Source organism: Mchenga conophoros, linkage group LG19 (assembly GCF_057382185.1).
Source record: "Mchenga conophoros isolate Kocher_MC1m ecotype Shallow Benthic linkage group LG19, M_conophoros_male_GT1.1, whole genome shotgun sequence".
Lineage (NCBI taxonomy): Eukaryota > Metazoa > Chordata > Actinopteri > Cichliformes > Cichlidae > Mchenga > Mchenga conophoros.
In genome coordinates this window covers 26,266,974-26,290,542 of record NC_140544.1, presented here as the reverse complement: position 1 = coordinate 26,290,542, position 23,569 = coordinate 26,266,974, and the positions used below count along the sequence as shown (strand labels likewise).

At 39.7% G+C, this 23,569-nt stretch overlaps 1 protein-coding gene across 2 annotated transcripts in view; it reads right to left on the bottom strand.

Annotated features, from left to right (window-relative positions):
• fancm (FA complementation group M) overlaps positions 1–23,569 on the bottom strand; it is a 43,797-nt gene that overhangs the window by 3,111 nt on the left and 17,117 nt on the right. For both annotated transcript variants that reach the window (XR_014889981.1, XM_085257575.1), the window contains exons 5-17: positions 19,880–20,011; positions 18,805–18,937; positions 18,555–18,647; positions 18,275–18,379; positions 17,649–17,827; positions 16,331–16,537; positions 15,983–16,223; positions 15,741–15,889; positions 15,107–15,271; positions 2,616–4,476; positions 2,428–2,528; positions 1,662–1,730; positions 1,373–1,474 (exon numbers count right to left, since the gene is read on the bottom strand). Coding sequence is in view for 1 of the 2 variants with exons in the window: in XM_085257575.1 (XP_085113701.1) it covers positions 1,373–1,474; positions 1,662–1,730; positions 2,428–2,528; positions 2,616–4,476; positions 15,107–15,271; positions 15,741–15,889; positions 15,983–16,223; positions 16,331–16,537; positions 17,649–17,827; positions 18,275–18,379; positions 18,555–18,647; positions 18,805–18,937; positions 19,880–20,011 (3,537 nt within the window). In the remaining variant the exon portion in view is untranslated. The remainder of the gene's footprint in view (positions 1–1,372; positions 1,475–1,661; positions 1,731–2,427; positions 2,529–2,615; positions 4,477–15,106; positions 15,272–15,740; positions 15,890–15,982; positions 16,224–16,330; positions 16,538–17,648; positions 17,828–18,274; positions 18,380–18,554; positions 18,648–18,804; positions 18,938–19,879; positions 20,012–23,569) is intronic.

Below are 23,569 nucleotides of genomic sequence, written 5' to 3'. Positions count from 1 at the left end.
TTTTTTATGAAAGGAAAAATGGATCATGATGTCATGTAACGATCTTTAAAAAGAGACAGCGGTATGTTTTTGTCATATAATTGAGCTTTTTAAAAATTTGGATGTAGTGTAACCATTAAAATGAAAACACTGAACACTAATAAACTAATAAAAAATGTGAATTTTGAGCTTCCTTTAATTTCGCAGAGGTTTATTGTTAGTTTCAGCTCACTCATCACTCTCAGCTCTAAGACCCTCTAAGCTTTAAAACCTCAGCACCAAACTACAGACAGGCACATGCAGAGGTAAGAATGGCAGAACACCTAAAGACCCACATATCTACCTAAGGAGCTGGTAGTGAACCGTAGAAATGATGATGAGTGTACACTACTGTGCTCATTTCATTATATTTGCTACGGAAATGGGAAACAGTTGCAGCAAACACACGGAAATGCAGTATATAAGGCTAAAACAGAGTTTGTACAATTCTAATGAGGTTGATTGTCCATATTTGGTGTGACCACCTTTTTCTTCAACACAGCCTAAACTCTGTTGGCAAGTTTTTTGATAATTTCTTTAAGTAGTCTTCAGGAATAGCTCTCCAGGCTTCTTGAACGACATTCAAACTCTTCTTTAGGTGTTGGCTGTCGTCTGCTCTGTTAAGATGATCCCACACTGCTTCAATAATTTTGAAGTTCAGGCTCTGGGAGGGCTGCAGATGGCTGCAGACCACCACTGCTGTACCTGTCTTCTGTTCTCCTAAGTACATATAAATGATTTGATCCAAAATTTTAAATTTGGATCCAATACTTCAAAAGGCCCATTGCCACTAATTTTCAGTCCAATTCCTGTGTAATTTGGCCACTTTCCTCCAATTTTTTAAGGAAACACTGCACACCATGCCAAGATATGCTAAGTTCCCAGCTAAAAGCTCCTTAGGAATCAACTGGTTGGTGCAGAAATACTATTTCATAACTGTCAACTAAAGAATTAAGGAACACATTATCTGTTTTGTCATAGGCTGCTAGTAACAAAAAGCCTAAAGACAAAAAAAATCCTCTGAAAATGGTCAGGTAAAAGCTGTAGACTGAAAATTAGTGAAAAATAGCCTTTTAAGACCATCGCAAAGTCTGGAGAACTGTTGCTCAAGACCATCCGTCCATCCATGAATGGTTTTCTGGGGAAAAAGGCAGGGTACAGTTCACCACTGTCCAGAGCTGAGATGGATGGATGGATGAAGACTTTTCCATAACACTGCAGTCATTTCAAAATGGCATTCCCCACTCACATTAGAAACCTAAATACAAGCCATGTTTATATTGTGTTTACAGTTACATGAAAACAGGGATCTCAGATCACAGCATCCGGCTGAGCCATCTGTTGCTGTACAAACCTTGGCTTTCCTTTCAGCTCTCTGCACTGTGGCTCTGCACACGGAAACAGATTCATTCTGGAAATCATCATCAGAAACAGATTCGCCTCCCGTTTCATCAGACTGGAACACAGAGAACAAATTGGTGAAATACTGAAAACTGTTAGTAGTTTGTGACATGTTATTAGATAATGAGCACTTGTAGAAACATCTTAAATGATATATGGAGCACGAGTAATTAAATCACATCATCTGTGTTGAACAGATTGAACCATGTGCTACGCATTACTGTTAGTCATGAAGAGCTTACAGTATTGAGTGGAGCAGCATGTTTTCTTTTCACTACCACCGGGGAGTCCACATCACTGTTGATCTTAGACTAGGAAAGACAAGACATGCTACATGTTAGATACAGCATAGAGCAATCTCCCCCTGATTACAAGCTGAATATCTTAAGCCTGGAAATGAATGACAGAAGCAAACTGTCTGAATCAGATACCTCCTCATATCTCTTTTTTTGTCATATATGCCTTGTTTATTGCAAAGTGAGCAGCAACTGTTTGTTTACTACTGGTTAAAACTCTGTAAAGGGGGCTTAAAATGCTTCTCCTTATCTTTTGTATTAGTTATACTTCAATAATATTGGATGTTCATATTAAACAAGGCCAAAGTGTCAAACAATCTGAGGCCACTGAACCTCCATCGACATGCTGTTCAGATTTTGTTTGTGATCTGCAGCCAATCAGAAAAAAGCTGTCCTAATGGGGCGAAGGGAGCAAAAACTGTTTGTGACATACAGTTGGTGAACTTAGATGTTTCACCCACTGTCCAAGCACAAGATTAAATAAGGATTGTTCATGAATCGCGCAGTGCTCTAGGTCAGTATATGAACTTTGTAGCTGGAGCATAAAAGCTCCCCATTTATACAAAAATGTAGCTAGACTAAAAACAAAATTGCTCCACTGTTGTGTATGTAAATGTTTTCCTGTTTAAAACAATACCTCTGCTCCTGAAATGTATGGCATTTTAAAAATTAAAAGATCATCAGATTCCCAAAATATTCAGCACTTTCTCACCACTTCGGGGGATGATAAGGGGTTGACTTTGTTCGGATGTCTTCTTTTATGAAGCACAACTTCATCCTCGCTGTCACTGTTGCCCTCCACTAAGTAAGAAGCTGAGAGAAACAAGCAGGTAGACACAAATACGATTGGGAACCAACTTAAAATAAAAATGCTGTTTCTTTCTTTGAGATTAAACAAACCTGCATGAGGAGAAGAGCCAGAAACATGGTACGAGCCGTTTTCCTCATTAGGCCCTCTCTCTGCTACAGTGATGCCAAATTGTGCTCGTCTGCGTTTCAAGCTGGAGGGCAGACCGGGCATTAGGGTTCGCTTTGCTCCCGGGGACATGATCGGAGACGGGAGTGCACCACTTTTAGACATCCTACATTCTGACAGCGTTTGTGGTGTGGAATGCTTGGATTCGCTGCAGACTGGAGGTATTCTCTGTTTAGCAAAGCTGTTACAGGGAGTAGAAGAGTTAGAGACAGCTGCCGAAAGTGTGGTGGAGTCAATCTGCTTTTTAGGCTGTGAAGACCCAGGCATACAAGGGGCAGGCATGCCCACTGCTTCATCTTCTTCCTCTGAGTCTTCCAGTGAATAGCCAAGCTCAAAATTGACTGAAAAGAAGTCATGCATGCTGTTAAATGCCTCAGGAGATTTAAAATGGGGTGTGACTGCACTGCCCATAACTGAATTATCTGCTACAGTTTTAGTTTGTGCTGGTGTGTGCATATTAAGTTCTGTCACTGTAGTGTTATGGTTGTTTGTGTTCTGGATTATCAGCTTGGCATTTACATTATGAGTCAAACCTTCGCTGAATGCCACTCCTTTTGATTCCACTGTCCTCAATCTGTGGGTACCATCCGCTGACTGTGTAGTGTTACATGGGTTAATTGGGGTATGTACGTGCACTGTTTCAGACTTCTTCTCCGTCGGGGATGTCGCGGGTGTGATGCCATCCAAAGGAGTGGGGATATCAGGAATGGTCATCTGCAGGAAGGCTTCATCATCCTCGAACAGATCGATGCTCTCATCCATCTCCGAGCTGCACTCTGAGGCTTTATCGTCTTTCAAAACACCATCTGTCAAGTGTGGTATTTCTTCATCCCTCACATCATCCCAGCTCTGTTTTTCCTCACTTACATCATCAGCTTCTACATGAACCTGATCCTCCCTGAAGCCATTGCACTTTTCATCATCATCTGACTCCTTGCTGTCATCCCTGATATCATTAATATCGTTTACGTCCTCCCCAAAAACCTCATCCCAAGTTGGGCTGTTGGCTGCTACACTGACAGGGTGCTTCTCCTGATTGGGAAAGTCAGGAGAGATTTTACCACAGTCTTTACCATTTGGAAGCTCATCTGGAGGCTTCTCAACTTCTCTCATTATCATCTTATCATCATCATCGTCATCGTCCACATCCAAGGTAAAGCTGACAAGGAAGGGCTGAGGAGGCTGTTGAGGAGAAGGACAAAGTGATGGAGGGGGCTCTAAGTCATCCACGAGTGATGGTGGAGATCGGGACAGGAGTTCTGCCACACTGGCGAGGATGACCTTCAGACTCTCATCTCTCCCTGGGAGGAGCTTATCACAGCAGGGCAGTGGGGCTGCATCCCATTTAGGAAGGTAGAACATTGCCTGAAGCTGAACATCTTCATCTTCATCACTTTTAGCAGGAAGCTGTGACAGATTGTCTAAATTCACAGGTTCTCCATCTGCTTTGATAAGGTCCTCAGTGACAGTTTCACATTTATCAATATCAGCCTCGAGTTTTAAGCGGTCTGTGCTGTCATCATAAGGTATCTCATTATTATCTTCAGCAGGAGGCCTTTGTTTCATCACGGCCAATGTGGTTAATAACCCAGCTGTTCGTGTATCGCTCCCCTCAAATTCCTCATCGATATATTCCAGTTCAGACCAAGAGGAATGGGATGATTTAGGTTTGTCGTTGGCGGTTTTGGTGCAGGTCTTTGTGCCCTTCTGCTTTTTCTGTCTGCTTTTCACAGTGTCCTCTTTGTGGAGGTAAGGAAGAAGTTCCCGTTCATAACAACATTCCCCCTGAACACAAACACACACAAATAAAAAGTTGAATAAGAAGCAATCTCGCTCCATGAAAACTAAAGACAGAGATCTAATTGGTTTTTTTGGACCTGCTTGCACTTTTACACTGATGCTGCTTCAAAAAGTAAACAGCATTTAATCAGGAAGTGCCCTACCAAGAGATGTACAGGTCTAAAAAGTCCAATGTAACTTTTGAGATAAAAAAACAAAAAAACAAAAATCAGAATAATAATTTTTAAGGACACTACTCAAAATAATTCAAAGAAAATTAAACCCCCCAAATCCCATTTTTCATCTTTTCCTTAAGCACAAGTACACGCACATCATCTAGCACATGTCATCTTGGCAAACTACATGACCTGGAAGTGATTCATCTAAAGTGGTTTCCTGCTTGGGTCAACAGGGTGCCATTGAGCCTGCAATCAGCAGGAGGACGACGTTTAGTGAACCAAAAGAAAAAGAAAGACATCTAACAAAAGTGGAGAGAAAAGTACAATTTCTGTCTAGATAGAAGTCAATAACACTGAAAGCGAGGACAACTTATCCACCGCATTACCACCACAAGCTGATCTCATAAAAGGAAGTCTTGGTTATTTAGCACCAAAACCCCATAGCCTGAACCACATGAAAAAAACAAATGACTCCAGTTTTAATCACTATAAGGCATCATATGGATTGACTCTGAGTTAAGTTCCGAGCGTGTTTGTGCATTTGCTTTCCTGACCCGTGACGTGCAGAATAAATTGCAGTTACACATCGGAGAAAAACAACAAACAAAATGTCCTGGACAAGATAAAAGCTACATCAAAGTTAGAACATTTCATCCTGAGTAAAATATGAACAATTTTAGTAACGGTAATCCACCTATTAATGAAGATATGTAGTTAAATAACAAAACCAAAAAACAACATGATCTCCATAATTGTGCAAGAGGAAAGTCATGGGATAACCCGAGTGACTGGAGTCACAATGAATGTCTGTAGCAAATCTCATGGTAAATCATTTAGTGGGTATCAAGGTATTTGTGCAACGTTGTTTTTTGTTTTTTTTTTAAGGAAAGAGGAAATTTAGTGTGACAGGAAAACGTCACAAAATCAGCAAAGACATTATTATTCATCCTGTGGAAATGAGTGATTGTGAAACTTGTAACAATCCATGTTACAGGTATTTCACTGGATTTGAATTAAACATTATGTTGCTGGTATGAGAAAAACTGACATTTTTTTAGGGAAAAATAAATCATTTTCACTAATAACCTTCTCATTTTCATTCACTTTTAATTTCTCTTGCTCAAATGTGCAGCTAGTGCTCAGTTGGTTCTAGAGTATTCCTACAAAATTACAAGGAACGTCAACCTTGTTTAATTTATGAGTATTGAACTAAAGCACTCTGATTCTTGATCAGCAGGTTTCTAATGTAAGACCTGGAGTCAGTATGGCGCCTGTTATACAATAAAGTTAAGTGAATGCGCGTGCGTGCATGTGCGTGTGTGTGACATTTATCCTGGGAAAAACACACATCCTCCACAAATTACACGTCCTTCTTGATAATGCCTTAAAAACACTGTCACTTCACTTTAAAACATCTTTTGCATTTCAGAGTGATTTATTGTCTTTAATGACTCTAAGTCAAACGTCTTCAAAGTTAAGCTGAGGACGTATTTTTCATTGAACATTTGGAATCTCTGGGAAGTGTGGTTGGAGAAAAAGGTGGTGATGTATTCATTTAGGTAAATAGTGTGAATGTGTGCAACATGAACCCTTTTAGTTTTATTCTTTTTTTTGTAAAACACTTTGTTTTTAAGTGTGCTAAACACAAAATGTACTTGACAACTCTGTGGCGACTTGCAATTTTTTTATTATTATTTTTTTCTACACACCTTATACCGCCTCCTTTAATCCTTTAACAAAGCAAACTAACTTGCGGGCAAAGACTGAGCTGCTTGCAGTCGTCACACAGTGTAATTATCATTTCAGCACTTCACACCTCTGATTAAGAGCCAAATACTTTTCAGAGGTGAGGCTTTCCCTAGAAATATATATAATAAAAAAACTGGACTTTCTCTTTTAAACTCACAGCAAAGAAATGTGTTTTAATTTACCATAAGTAAACATAAAACTAAAACTATGTGTTACAAAAATAAAAACGACTAATACCAAGTGAAACAATACTATTAACTTACAAAACAAATCCCAAGAAATTGAGTTTTTTTTGTCAATACGGTTAAATTTGTAAACACAAAAAGCACAGGGTGGATTTGATGGTTATCTTTATTAAGACTGTTCATATTATCGTGAGTCAGCCGCTTTCATAAAGTTCTGTAATATCATATGTTTGTATTACAGAACCTCCTCAGAACATCTTAAATCTTGCCATTAATAAAGGCATCCAGATATTTGGATACTGCAGAAGAAACAGAGACCCACTGTCCTATGACCTCGGGCATCAACAAAGTATCTCCACCCAGAGAACTGCTAATTACTGGATATGTTCTCATTGTTAGAACCATCTGGCACCAACATCCATGCCATCCATTTTCAGAGTCACTTAGATCATCTTTGCTTGATTCAAACTTCAGCACGGTTGTTTTGACCATATCTACATCCCTAATTTCTAGTTGCTACCATGTGATTACTGCTCTTTGATGTTGTTGCGGTTTTGTTTTTTTATCTCTGTAAGAGACTGAAGAGATTCTGTTTACTACACCTTATCTTCTAGCATCTGGTTTTCGATTAACATACACCTCCCTTGTAGAAAAAAAAGATGGATTTTCTAATAATATTTGATGCCATTTTTGGATATTCTTGCTGAAAAGTAATGGATTGGGCTTCACTCATATAGGATTAACCCCAACCCCTGGCCCTCAATTAATTAATGATCAGATTAAGTCGCCACATCTAGAAATGTTGCAGACAGAAATAACCTTGATGACGAGAACAGAGCGAGATAAAGAGAGCGCTGTGTACGCTAGAAGGGTCAGACGGTTCATATTGTTTCAGACTGCATGATGAGGGAAGCAGCAAAGTGGAAACTCCTCTCAGCTGATTATCTCATTGCACTACAACAACATCAATTTGATGCTCATGAGCATACACAAAGAACTGTCATCTGTATTCATGGGTCTGCGTGACTTTGTTTCCAAACAAGCTACGACTCAGGATAAGAAATCGTCAAATGCCTTTGTCGTCAGATTGTGGTACATGAACAACTATGAACAACTGAAATGCTGATTTACAAGACTATATTTCAATGGATTTGGCATCACAACTCAAAATAATGAAGGATGATATAAAGCTAATTGTGACATCAGCCACTGGGAGGCAAGTTTCAACAGGACCACAGGAGGGAAAAATGCATTATGACAAATCACAAAAACAAACCTATGTTGGTTCTTTGTCCAAAATAACTGTATGATAATAATCCCAGAGTATTTGTTTACATCCAAGCAGAATCCATCTATGTATTTTTTATTGCTTATTCAACTTTAAGTGGATATATAAATAACAATAACATAATTATAAACATAGTTTCTCTCCTTATATGTCTGTTTCCTACAAATTTGTCAAAGATTTATAAAGAAAAAAAAACAAGGGCATGTTTACCACTGTGGTGTATCATCTCCTGTTTGCCTGTGTGTTGGGGGAACAGACACTTCTATTCATCCTTTAGCCCTAAATGTTTTGAATGGTTTAAGGGTGTGAGCTATATGAAGGTCACCTGAGCTACAGAGACTACTACTACTAATAACAGTGAATTAAGCAAGGGCTTTACTGAGAAAGAAGTACATGCTGCAGGGTGGATATACAAGGAGTGCAGAATTATTAGGCAAAATAGTATTTTGTCCACATCATCCTCTTCATGCATGTTGTCTTACTCCAAGCTGTATAGGCTCGAAAGCCTACTACCAATTAAGCATATTAGGTGATGTGCATCTCTGTAATGAGAAGGGGTGTGGTCTAATGACATCAACACCCTATATCAGGTGTGCATAATTATTAGGCAACGTCCTTTCCTTTGGCAAAATGGGTCAAAAGAAGGACTTGACAGGCTCAGAAAAGTCAAAAATAGTGAGATATCTTGCAGAGGGATGCAGCAGTCTCAAAATTGCAAAGCTTCTGAAGCGTGATCATTGAACAATCAAGCGTTTCATTCAAAATAGTCAACAGGGTCGCAAGAAGCGTGTGGAAAAACCAAGGCGCAAAATAACTGCCCATGAACTGAGAAAAGTCAAGCGTGCAGCTGCCAAGATGCCACTTGCCACCAGTTTGGCCATATTTCAGAGCTGCAACATCACTGGAGTGCCCAAAAGCACAAGGTGTGCAATACTCAGAGACATGGCCAAGGTAAGAAAGGCTGAAAGACGACCACCACTGAACAAGACACACAAGCTGAAACGTCAAGACTGGGCCAAGAAATATCTCAAGACTGATTTTTCTAAGGTTTTATGGACTGATGAAATGAGAGTGAGTCTTGATGGGCCAGATGGATGGGCCCGTGGCTGGATTGGTAAAGGGCAGAGAGCTCCAGTCCGACTCAGACGCCAGCAAGGTGGAGGTGGAGTACTGGTTTGGGCTGGTATCATCAAAGATGAGTATGTGGGGCCTTTTCGGGTTGAGGATGGAGTCAAGCTCAACTCCCAGTCCTACTGCCAGTTTCTGGAAGACACCTTCTTCAAGCAGTGGTACAGGAAGAAGTCTGCATCCTTCAAGAAAAACATGATTTTCATGCAGGACAATGCTCCATCATACACGTCCAAGTACTCCACAGCGTGGCTGGCAAGAAAGGGTATAAAAGAAGAAAAACTAATGACATGGCCTCCTTGTTCACCTGAGCTCAACCCCATTGAGAACCTGTGGTCCATCATCAAATGTGAGATTTACAAGGAGGGAAAACAGTACACCTCTCTGAACAGTGTCTGGGAGGCTGTGGTTGCTGCTGCACGCAATGTTGATGGTGAACAGATCAAAACACTGACAGAATCCATGGATGGCAGGCTTTTGAGTGTCCTTGCAAAGAAAGGTGGCTATATTGGTCGCTGATTTGTTTTTGTTTTGTTTTTGAATGTCAGAAATGTATATTTGTGAATGTGGAGATGTTATATTGGTTTCACTGGTAAAAATAAATAATTGAAATGGGTATATATTTGTTTTTTGTTAAGTTGCCTAATAATTATGCACAGTAATAGTCACCTGCACACACAGATATCCCCCTAAAATAGCTAAAACTAAAAACAAACTAAAAACTACTTCCAAAAACATTCAGCTTTGATATTAATGAGTTTTTTGGGTTCATTGAGAACATGGTTGTTGTTCAATAATAAAATTATTCCTCAAAAATACAACTTGCCTAATAATTCTGCACTCCCTGTACTGTCCACACTGTCCAATTCAAATCATTTCAGTTCCATTTATATGACGCCAAATCACAATAACAGTCACATCAAGGTCGGTGCTTTATATTGCAAGGTAAAGACCCTACAATAACAAAGAGAAAAGCCCAACAATCAGATGCCCCCCTGTGACCAAACACTTGGCAATGGTGGGAAGAAAAATCTCCCGTTTAACAGGAAGAAACCTCAGGCAGAATTAGGAAGAGGAAGGCCGCCTGCTACGACCGGTTGGGGGTGAGGGAGTTACAAACAACCTTGCTATAGCTTGTACTTAGCTGGATCAGTAGATTAGAAAATAAATGGATGAATGAAGATAATGATGCTGTACTATTTTCATTTTAATATAGGGCTTTTTTTATGATTTACAGATCAAACCATTTGACATCATCTATCTTTATTACATTTCAACAGTATTCCAGAAAATCTATTTTAAAATAGAAATGGAAAACTGAAATGGAAAATTCAGATTTAGATATCTTTTAACATTTAAATTAGCTTTAAAATGTGTCTAATTTAGCTTTATAAAAATCTTTTCTGCATCTATTTTCTGATCTACAACTCTATCCTCCTCAGTCTAGTACACTGTACATCTAGGTCATCACAGCCTGACCTACTTTCAGCCTTCTGGCCTTACATAACAGTTCTCTGAACCATTACATAATATCAGGAGAAGGGGCCTGCTGCTTGGCTATCTTCATTGTAAAAAGAGAGAAACAGTGAGATGAAAAACAGAATTTTTTTTATTTAGGGTGGGTTTTTTCTTGTCTCATGAGCACATGATTTCCAGAGTGGGGATATTTAGTGGAGGAGAATAATAGGAAAAATAATGTTTGGCCTTTGATTCAAGGACTTTTTTTTGCTTGTTTTAAACTGTGATGCCAAGAGACATAGAGAAAAAAGCAAAGGGTCAAAAGCACTCTTCAAATTCAGGCCAAACAAGTAATCCATGGCTCACATTATCCCTGACAGCGAGAGTAAAGGAGGTGAGTGCCGAGGGAGAGTCCGCTTATGAGTTAATGCCTGAAAGGTGAACACATGTCTTATGCTCTCCTGAGTTTTAAATGCACTTTAGAACAGCACACAGCAACACTACATATGAGCGGGCGAACACCTCTAACCTGATATGGATCAGGTTTGAGGTGTTCACTCACCCCGGTTCTGTTAGCCGTCAGGGCTGGGGGGCTGGGAGGAGGTGCTGGCCGTCAGACTGGGGTCTGGGATGCGGGGCCTCCCTGCTACTGCAGATAAGGAGGTGGTCCGCTTGCCTCCACCCCAGAGAGAAGGGTTACATCTCCTGGGTCTAGGTGCGGCTTTCCCCTCTGAGGGCGGGGGTACCTGGACCTGGGATATAGAGTATGTTTGGGGAGTGCGACTGTCTGTGCAGTGTCTATTTGTGTCTGTCTACACGTTGGGTGAGTGCCGAGTATTTGGTTGTGCATATGGGGTGGGAATGCACGTTTGTGTCCGAGTGTGCCTGTTCGTCTGTGTCTATATGTCAGGTTGGGTCTTAGACTCAACCTCTCTGGGTACATCTCAGGCCCTCTAAAATACGGAGGCCTATCTCCCCTCACCACACTCCCTGCCGGTGGCTGATGCCCTCAGTCGTTGGTGTGTTGGTGGTCCTTGTCATCTGGGGCTGGGCGCTCATGTATGTACCGGCTCACTCCTGGTGGCCGATTGGCGGGGCCGGGCGCCTGTGACCCGGCTGGGCTCCTTCCGGGGGGTGGGATGCCCTCAGGCCTCTGGGCCTGAAGCTTGGTCCTCTCTGGTACAGCTGGCTGCCGGCAGAGCCCGCGGGCACGCCACTGCAACCCCCTCTGGCCTCTGCTCCGTAGCTGCGGGGTATGCACACAGGTGTACACACGGGTGTTCACAGACACGGACTACACCTTTCTTGGCTGCTGCCTCAAAGCACATTGTGCGCTGTCTATCTTGCGTGCTGCACAATATCGTTTAATATTTAGTATCTACTGTTATCTACTGCTAGCTAGTTTATTGTGATGGTGCTGTTTTTTTATTATGTTGCTCTTTGTTGTTTGCTTTCTCTTCTGTTTTTTTTTCTCCATACAGGTGATCCAGGTGTTTTGTTTGTTTGTTTTTTTTCTTTCTCTCCCTCTCTTTCTTTCATTCTTTCTCCCTGTCCTATCCCCCAGTCATGTCTGTCCCGTTTGTAGCAACCGAAAATAAAATAAATTCATAATTATAATAAAGGTAAATCAAATGGACCAATATGGCAAGGCCATGATGATCGACTTGGTAAAATAAATCCGCTTGGCATCTTTCTTGGCCTTAAGACAACAATTCTGATGGCTAAAGATCCAAACGGGACACAAAAAAAAAAGAAAAAAAAGAACACGTCTTTGTGCGTGAGCTGCAAAAACGTAAAAACAACTTAGTTCATCACCTCTATATTGCGAGTTAATCCTTAACTTTATGTGTTTAAAACGATGAACAAAAACAAGAACAATATGAACAAACATGTTTTGTGGACTTTAAAATACAGTTGTACTGCTGTAGTTTGTTTACTGGTTGTGTAGAATTAAAAAAAGAGATTTGCTCTTTCTGGAAATAAATAAATTCAAAACTAATTACAGATTTGAAAGAGGTTTTGTTCTCAGTCGCTGAAGATGGAGATGCTGAAGACAGCTTCTAATTTAATTTTGTGACGGACAGACCAGTCTGGTGTCGAGCCAGAACCTTTCAGGAATTTTTTATTAGCTTTTTCCAGGTATTTGGTGTGTACACAATTCTGGTTATTTCCATCCAGCTAGAACTTAAAGGACCAAAAAGGTTATGTACATGATATATGAGCATACATGTACATATATATATATGTACATGTCTATGAACACAGTTCTCCATGCCATCCACAAATGCAGGTTAAGCTCTCTCATACAAAGAAGAACATGAACATAGATGAACGTGAGCTTCTCTGGGTCAAAGGTCACTTAAAATGGGTTGAAGCCAAGTGGAAAACTGTTCTGTGGTTAGAAAGGTCACAATTTTAAATTCGTTTTGGAAAACATGGACAGACTAAAGGACAAACCAGGGAGCAGAATCACCCAGCTTGTTATCAGGGCTCAGTTTAAAAGCCTACGCCTATGATGTTATGGGGGTTCATTAGTGCCTATCAGTTTGGCCACTTACACATCTGAAAAGGCACCATCAATGCTGAAAAGTATATGCAGGTCCTAGAGAAACACATCCAGATGGGATCTTTTCCCTTACATATTTTATCTATTACAACAATGTGGCTTTCTTGTAGAAGAGTCAAGGTGCTGAACTGGCCTACCTGCAGTGCAGACCTCTCACCAACTGAAAAGATTTAGCACTAAATAAATAAATATTTTACAGAGGACCCTGCACTGTTGAGCAGCTAGAAGTCTTTATCAGAGAAAAATGGGACAGCATTCCTCTCCTAAAAGTCCAGCAGCTGGTGGCCTTGGTTCCCAGGAGAGACCAGACTATTTGCAGAGTGTTGTTAAAAGAAGTGATTCTACACAGTGGTAAACATGGCATCTTGTTCATCTGTTCAAATGTTTCTGAGTTTCAATTAAATTCAAAATGACCCTACTTTTTTCATAAAATGGTAAATTTTCTTAGTTTAAACTTTTTTTTTTCATATTGAATTGTTAATAAAATGTTTTTATGACATTTGCAGATTATTTCATTCTGTTTGTACTTACATTTTACACAACATTCCAACTGGTTTTAGAGTGTCCAATTGGTTTTCAGGCTGCAAAAATGGAGGAACTCAAAAATGATTGTTCTTATACGGTTAATGCAATACTTTAGTTAAGCCGGTCGATTTCAAGCTGAAAGTCTAGACCACAATCATACCTTTATCATCTCACTTCAACTCTATTGTAGCAAAAGTATGACAAATGTGCCAACTTCCAAATACTAATTACTCATTGGCTGACTTGTGACCTGAATTCAACCACCATCAAAACATGTGACATATAAGCTGCCATCTTGCGCCGTAATCCTGTTTTGTTTTCACAAGTGGAATAATTTTCTCCTTCACGAGTACGGTCAAGATCCGTATTGGGGAAAAAATGGCAATAAGAGCCCATTTGTTAGTTTAGCCAACAGTCAGTTTTACCATAATCTCTGACCTAATTTCAAGGGTCTTATCGATGGCACAATCTGTGAAATGGCAGATGGCGAGACGAGGAGGCCTGTAGCGGGCTATAGCAGATATCGGGCGATAAGGTGTTTAGCGGGTACCTACTAGCTGAACACAAAAAACAAGGTCAGGAAGAAAGTAATTGGAAAAACCATGTGATTAAGTTACCTTTCTCATACACTGATTATTAAATAACACCAAAGCAATACTTGAGTTGGCTCCATCTTCGATTCTTGAGATGCAAATTCAACGGGGCAACAGTTGTTGTGACAGGACTGATGTGATAACCATACTGATTCGGTTGCTCTCAATTAGCAGCTAAAGCATGAACGAAGCTGCTGCTGCTGCTGCTGGGTCAGCAAACTGTGACGAGAGATGAATTATGAGCTAGAACACTTTGAGATGGTAAACCCTTCAATTTCCTCTACGAGAAAAAAAATAGCTAAGTTCTCTTTAAAAATAACTAAAACCCACTGATAACAAATTTGGCTTCAAGTGCACCAAGATATTAATTAAAATAGTGTTTGAAGTGTTGTTTTTAAAAGAGAATCTTTTCATTCAGTCCTTTTTCTTTAAATAGCAACTGGAAAGAAAAAAGAAAGGAGAAACAGCCTGGAAAGACCCAGCTGAATATAAATCAAATATTTATCTCCTTACTAAAGCCACAATTACGCCATGGAAACTGTTTATTATGCAAGGAATTTGCCTTCCAGGTCAAAAAGATGAATTTAGTAACTCAACACAAACCACAATTGTGTGTTCACATGCAACTCAGCTGACTCCTTTCAGCCTAGTAAGTTTATGAAGTTTGGTTTTCCCATGGGTAAATGCTCACTACTGTCTCGATTTTATGAAACTAAGCAAGATTTACGCAAGATGTCTAAGGTCATTTTATAAAACCAGTTTCCTATCACCAAGAGCTTTTCAATTAGTGGTGTATGCTTTGAATTAGTGGTTAGGTTTTCTACTGATTTACTAGTAAGCTGTCAACTCATTCTAGGCTATAGCTATGCTCCTGTACGACACAAAGAAGTACTACATTTGCTATAACTGAATGCCATATTATTTATAAAACAACAAAATGATGACTAACCAAACATTCGTCTCACCTCATTTTCCTCTCTCATGCGGTCTATGAGCTCCATCACCTTAATAAAGTGGCTGCAGCGAAGGGAATGATCAACAACATGAGAAGGGAGCGCTTTGTGTTGCCAGTGTCTCCATTCCCACAAAGACAGCTCCCTGGATGGTTGTTTGTTTTTGGAAACCTCCTCCTTAGGGACATGAAATAACATAATTAAAAAAGTAAGGTTGAAGTAGAAATAATATCATTACATTCAAGTCAATAATATATGACACAAACTGGTTTTACCATGCATAGCTTTCCAGCTGTAGGTGGGAGATTATTCCACCTGAAATCATGGCAACTGCACTTTCCGTGCCCCATGCAAATGTGGAAGTGACACTTAACTGCCAGAAATCCATAGAGCCACTCAAAATATCTTCATTTCTATTTTTTCCCCATTTCTGGTCTCAGCTTTTATTGTTACATATGAAGCGGTTCAAAGGGGTAGTTCTATTCAAAACTCCTGTCACTGGATAGTATCATATCCTGTACATATGGATCATGGCACAGCTGTCAAGGTTAAACTTAAAATGAGCCAATAATCAGTGCACCCTTGTTTATCTCCTTTTCAGACCTGCAGTAGAATGAGAGAAACAAAACAATAATACTAAAGAAACCTGAGAAAGTGGGTCACTGGGTATTGACAGGAAGTGTGACTGCTTCAGGGTTGGATGGGGCTCAGTATCCTCCAGCTTCATGGTTGACTCCCATAGGGAATATTCTGTACTGCTCAGAAAACCATTGGATGTTGAGCTGCCCTGTTGAACTACCAAGAGATACACAGATGTGCTCAGTCAATATCAGAAAACCATTCCACAAATAAAAACTTGATCAATCTTAAAAAAGACTCTGGAATTACTTAGGTTTTGAGGGTGGATGAGTGAGGCCCGACTCTCGGTGTGGGACCGTCGACCCCTGACAGACCGCCTGCTGTTCTCCTGGTGATCAAACTGCCCACAGGTAATGTGCATCTTATGGAGTTTGGGGTACAGCCCTTCAGGCAGCATACGGGGACTGTTGGGGTACATGTGGAACCCGTTTTTGTTGCCAGTGATGGACTTGTAGACGCTGCGTTTGTTGCTCTGGCTCTGATTGTAAGTCTGGAGAAAACAAAGACTGAACTTTTTAGACGGTTTTGTGGAGCCACATTTGCGTTATCATCTCTCATTTTGCCTAGAAATGACTAGAATTACTATACAACACCCACCCGCTCTTCCCGCCCCTCAGCCAGGATGACAACAATGCGTCCCCGACGCTTACGTCCAGTACGCCCCATTCGCTGTACCAAACGAATAGGATTCCTCTGTGCATCGAAGCAAACAATGAGGTCTACCTCTCCGATATCCAGGCCCTCTTCCCCCACACAGGTTGACACCAGTGTGTTGAAGCCTCCCTGTCTGAACTTGTGTACCACCTGCAACAAAAAAGTAGGAAAAAGTCATACAAAGTATAAAGTAGTTTAATCTTTCCAGCTTATACTGTCCCCCTAAACTCTTTAGTGCAACTATATAGCAAAAGTATTATAGAAATACAAATCTGTGCTAACTACATACTAATGGAAAACTGAAGTAATTGTTTGCTTGTTCCAAATTAGAGTCCCTTTTTATGACATTTTACAGATTAATATCTGCTCTATTTATATTCCATCACCAGACCAGCCAATGGGATGGTCAGTGCATTTGCATGTTAGTTTGATTCCTGTATTATTTGCTTATAGGAAATGGAACATGCAGTCTGCAGAGAGGAATTATATTTCTCTGGAACCAGCAGTGAAATTAATACATGGGTATTGCACTGACTGCTGTACACAGCTTCTTTGTTGGTTTTATAACCCTATACCCTACAATGTTCTGGTTCTTACACAGCGCTTTTCTACTCTACTTGAGCATTTAAAACACTTTATACAACATGCCTCATTTAACCATTCACACACATTCACACAAGCTTGTTTCTAAAGCTAAGTGATTTCTATCCAGATTCACATTGACGATGAATGCACTGGGAGGAACTTGTGGACCAGTATCTTGTCTAACGATATTTTGTCAGACTGGAGCAGCCAGAATTTAAACTACCAACTTTCCAATCAGCCCATGAGGTGCTTACCAAATGTAAACAAGGCAAGTCAAACTCAAACATGGAGTTCACTGCCATTAAAAGGAAAAGTTACAAATGAATTCTGCTGAATTTTAAAACAATACTGTACATGTGATCATGTGATCACAAATCTTTGAATATTTTTGGTCAATGCTTTCTGGGGGTTTTTCTCTTTTAAGATTGCATAGTCAATTTTAGCTTGGCAAAAAGGAGTTTAGCCTTGGACACTGTCCTCTTAGTCTTGCCTCTGCTCCCTTTATGGATCACCTCCACGCTATCCCTACCATCCTTCTCTGTCACACCACCCTCTTTGTGTACTCCTTCAGTCATTTACATAAATTAATCTTCTCCTGGCTTTTCCTTCTGCCTAGCAGTTGTCTGTGCCTCAAAACATTAATAACACTTGTCTTTCTGTCTAAAAAAATGTGTACCTCCAGTTGCTCCTTTTGGGTAAAGCCTTTGACCCCCTTCCCAGCTGAAGCTTGGCCCATAAATGTCATGACCCTGATCAGCGGAGCATGGCGGTTCAACATGGCTGCGATCTCCTGTACACTCTCCCGAAATGATGAAAAGATCATCACACGCGTGCTTACCTCCTGAGGACCTGAACCTGGACATCGAGGAGACAGAAGAGAAACAGACTGAATAAAAAATTCCTTCAGTAATCCTGAGCTGAATTCTTTCTGTACGTTTATGACAGTCTAATTCAGACAGAGGAATGCTTTGTTCTGTGATCTTCTTGAAATTAAATACGCTCAGCTCAACCCGACCTCAAGAAAATGTTTTAGTTTTCAGTTCCAAGTTAATGAAACTATACTGTACCAAGCACTGTTATTTAAATCTCCTTTGTTAATAGATATAACCAATGTATGGATGCTACTGTTGTGGTTTAAGTTTACCACAAATTTAATGAACATCACATCCTGTGCTTCCAAAAGTATTTGTTTTCTATAAACATGGCAAGAACGATAATCAACCAAAACATGATGTAGTTAGAAGAGAATATCACATTTCTGCTTGAACCCACAGCATAGCAGTGCTATATTAAGTAGATCACCGTTATTGTTTGCTGAGCTCTCAGCCCACAGTCTGAAATGCTGCAGCACAACCTCCTCCAGTTTCTCCAGTTTGGGGTGGCTGTAAATGAATGGCTCATCTGGACCTACAAAAACAGTGAAACCAAAGCAGTGGATCCTTTGCTGTATTTTAAAGCAGGTATTTTTGTGATAATAGAAAATATCACTGATTAGAGTAAATTAAGATATCAAAACTCTTCTTCTGGCTACATAACAGGCTCAAATATGTGAGTTATGTGAATTGAATAAGAACTTAAATACCAGCAGATGGCTTCATAAACATAGTTCCCATTTCTTTGTAGAAATCCATGAACGTGGGAGTTCTCTGCAGTTCGTTCTTGGCCCTGGACATCTCTGAGCCAAACAAAGCAAGGAGAGGCCTGATGTTAAAAACTTGTTTTCCACCCGTGGATAATGTGGTGTTCGAAAGGCTACTGTTCTCTGACTCAACATATTGTTTGGATAAAGGGCTAAGAAATGTACTGCAAAAGTTAAAGGTGAGGTGACTGACCTCTGGATCCGTCCATGATTCCTTGGATGTAAAAGAAGAGAGATCGGAGGCCCATCTGCATTAGCAGCTCGTAGCCATGGTACAGGCTGATGCAAAGGGCAAAGTCGCCCTCCAGCATTCCCTGCTGTGGACCCTGCTGAGTGAAAGAGGCTGTGTGACTTCACGAGACCAATGTGGGATCAGAGTGACAGTGGAAGAAAATAAATATAATATTTGGCCATTAAGTGCGGAAAAATAGTATGAAAAATAAAACTGTCCATAACTTCTTCAACTGCAGTAATAACATTTTTTAAACAAAAATGGAGTATATAAAATGTTCCACTAACAAAGTGAATAATGGATTTCTTTCTCCACTGAACCAAAGACTATCGTCCAGCACACCTCAACCCCGGCTTATTCTAAATAACCGTAAGCAACTGGAAGTATATATGCGGAATCTTTTGCCGTGCAATCAATCACTTATTTGCATATGCAACACAACAGCACTTAATTTTATCTGGAGTTGTGTTTCTGTTCGTTTTGCAATTAAAAGCCCAAGTTCACTATATTTTGAAATCTCTTCTTGGTGTTACTAGTTTCTGAGGGAAACATCTGTCTCTTAGCATCTGCTAAGTGCTTAGCTTTTTTCTTTGGTACTCCCCCCGTATGCCTGTTTTGGTACAGTGTTTTAACTGGAAACAGCTGCCTACTGGAGCATTATGAAAATGAAGTGACAGTGAATCAAAGTAGCATTAAAGTTGAAAGCCAGACAGATAAACACAAAGTCCTGCAAAAAGTCATGATAAAGCTCTGTAGAGACAAGGGGGATAATTCTCTATAAATGCATCACCACAGGCTACCCTCTTTCCATATTCTTGTAAATGAAGATTAGCGACTTGATTATTAAATAATATTCAGAACAACAGATGCATTCACAGTTAAATCATTAAATAGCTGGCTACATGTCTCGAGTTTCAAGGCCCCATATTTTCTTAAAATGGGTCTTAGTAGATGTAAAAACCTGTGTATCATATCATGTAAAATTACATATTACAGCAGACAGTAGATACCACAATGGGACACAGTCATTACATGCCTTGAGGTGTGATGGTGGATTCTTTCGGAACTGATCCCTGGCAAGAATGAGCTGGTATTTGGTAAGAGTCCGCAGATCCTTGTGGCCCATCACTCGGTTCTGGACCAGACGAGACATGAATTTCTCCAGCACCTGGACAAATGGAGGCAAACACATATATAGGTGATCAATTGTAGGCCACTTCCTGTTCTTTGAGGGGGGCATTATGCATAACACTGACTAGTTGCATCCTAGTGACCCCGAGCTGAAAGGTACATCCAGGAACATACAGATGTTTGTTCTACTGATAAACAGCCTCACACACAGACTAAATGAAAGTCTGACTTCTTAACACTAAATTGCATTGAAGTGTTTCTCATCTCCCCTGTCCTTGTTTTCTTATAATGGGAAAACAGATTGAAGCGATTTTTCCAAGAGACAATTTTACCAACATCTATTCATCCTCATGACCGTGGATAATGGGAGGCTGGGTCATTACATTTTCAATTTCAGCTGGGTGGAAAAGCAACTCTGCAAAGTGAATGGAACAAAATTACCCTGGAAAAAAGTAGGTTACCCGGTGGAGTCAACTAGTGTCTAAAAACAAAATTATATAACACATGGCAAGCAATTTTTCTTGTTTTTTAGGGCATTCAAGCATCAAAATTAACAAAGTAAATAAAAGGTATTGTAAGCGATAATGAACCAGAAATGAAGATTTACTCTTTATGAGTGAACTGAGCTGAGGCCATGCCCCATATCTCCTTAAGGACAACCTGTTTCTCTGAGATTAATATGCATTAATATGTGTGTGTGTGTGTGTGTGTGTGTGTGTGTGTGTGTGTGTGTGTGTGTGTGTGTGTGTGTGTGTGTGTGTGTATAGATGTGTGTGTGTGCATAGATGTGTGTGTGTGCATAGATGTGTGTGTGTGTGTATAGATGTATAGATAGATAGATGTATAGATAGATAGATGTGTAGATAGATGGATATATAGATGTTTAGATAGATGGATGTATAGATAGATAGATGGATAGATAGATATTTATTAGTTTCACAAAATGTATGTCACACAGGATTTTTTTTCTTATTAAGCTCAATTAACCACCTCAATTAGGTGAGGTGGTTACAGCTAAATCAAAATTCCAAAATGGGTGCTGGATGGAGATATAATTGCACAGTTCAGGTAGTACTCAATGTTCAATGTAGTACTGAGTACAGATGGGCAGCAAAAATGCTGTAGGCATTTCTATTAATGGTTACAATGAAATCTACCTGCAATATGACAAGGATGGAGCCAATGATGGATTTGCTTATTTATATGAACAAACACTCTGGGGATAAAACAGTTTTACAGCCTTTTCCCCTTTTTTCCCCATTTACTGTGATATATTAGTATATCGTCTGCAAGATGATGAGCAAAATGACAGATGAATACAAAACATTGGGTTTCCGACAATGCAGAAGCTAAAAGCGCAGATGTTTTTTTAGAACTTTTTAGAATCACTAGAAGGTATGATAATTTTCTTACTTCATCTATGCATCCACCATAGATGCTTGAACAACTTATTGATTGCAATTAAATTTAGTGTCGACAACAATCCTAGTCATTCATGACATTCCACTGATTTTCAATCGATGTAAAGATAGTGAAGAACAAAGTTGTGTCTGCACCTCTTACTGTAGCTGCTGTGTGTCCCTTTCTTACTTATAAGATATTTTTTTATTATTTTACATGTCAAGAGAAAGGACCGCTAGCAGCAACCAGCTTGTAGGCTGATAGGTGGAGCTCAGTGTGGAAATGTGTACACAGCGGTCAGGTCCAGATTATGAGATTACTCAGAACCAGATTAGTGAGGTCACTGTTTTAGGCTGCCTGGAATGTGAAGTGAAATAACAGAATGTGCTGAAAGAAAAGTGTCTACTCTGAAAGTAATATGTCTGATTATTTATACCTCCTCTTGTGTAGAAATCAATGCAAATCCTGGCCTCAGTTTATGATTAGTGTCAGCACTAGTTTGTTTCCAAGGGTATCCAGTGATTTACTTTGCCAAAAGAATTACTTTGGAGGTAAAGGTTAAGGTGTTGATTGGCATTTTCTGATTTAAATGTGGAAACTGGGAATGCAAACTTAAAATATATTTTCATATGTACATTTAGCAACTTGAGCATAAGGCAAATGCTATCTGAAATAAAGGATAGTAATATAAAGATGGTGTAGACATTGCACTTTGATTTATCTAGTGCTAGCAAAAAAGAGCTTGGCCCAATTGACAATAATGTAGTTGACAATCTCAATGAGCATGCTCTGTGGGTTCCAGCAGCTGATTGGTTGAGAGCCATGGAGCTAAGTGACGTGAGGAATTGGTCAAAGTCTGTCTATAGGCAGCTATTAATAACATAACCTATACTAAACTGAACTCTCACTTTGTCATGTAAACAACGAGGAGGTCTTCATGATGTATTTGTGTGTCTGTGTGTCAAGAGTTCTGTGTCTGTATTTTTGTGTGCATAGTAAAACTGTCTTAGTATCACTGACACTTTTGAATAAGTCTAAAGAGAAAAGAACCAGCTGCTAAATGAAGAGTACACACTTCAGTATGGTTAACCATGTGACAGCTGATGAGGCGACTGCTGCTACAAGGCTGCTGTTGTGAATCCATATCTGTCTGTGATGGCTTATAATGAAGAGAGGGAAAAGACAAAACTAGTGATTGTGTAGGTGGAAAGGCACAGCCATGGAGGGGCCACGGGTCCCCCCCACTCCCTCCTTGTAGACCATTGTAGGTGTGTCTTTCAGTGTATTTACACAGACCCTCCCACACCAACTATAGTAGATTATATAATATCCTCTCTACGTGCCTGTTGAAGGGTGCAGCATGGTGGCTGGCTGTTGCAGTGACACAGATCAGAGGAAATCCTGCCTAGTCAGTCCCCTAGCGCACAAGTTTGCGTGTGCTTATAATCCACTGCCTGGGAATAAAAAAAATCTGTCGAAAGACTACAGATTAAAAAAAAATATTAAAAAGATCTAGCAAAGAAAAGAACTGATTACTATTTAAAATACATTTTTATCACTCTTTTATAGGTTTTATAGCTTGCTTTAAATAAACGGCAAAGATGTAAATGCAGGCCAAAAAATTGCGTTCTTAAGGTCAAGGATGTCATCAACTTCTTTAAGCATTTGGATGCAAAAAATACACAATAATGAAATGCAAAGCTGTTACTGTGACAGAAAAATACATTAAAATATATGATCCTTTAAGCTGACAGTGAATGGAAGTTTATTACACAAGTAGAACATTTTAAATACCAATCTAGAAAGCATTTTTTCTGACTGATTAATAGAAAAGGGGAGACTTAGGTTTTAACTAAAAAAATGTATATGTACATAAAAAATAACCAAAATGTAACCAAATCAAGATGTAACTGAAATAAGAGAACAAGTATAATTTAAAGTGAAAGGAATACATTTTATAAAAAATAAAAAGAACAACAGTATGCTAGAAATGCATCTTCTCTTCCTAAAAGGTCAGTTAAATGTCAGCTTCTCAAATGAAAAAATTCCCGGCTTTGCTCTGTTTTAATACAATTACTGTAATTGAAATTATTGATGTCATGGTCAGTCACAATCAAGCTACATGCTGTGACCATGTCCTTGGGGGACTACAAGATAAATTATAGAAAGAACTCTGTAATTAAGCAAGAAAACA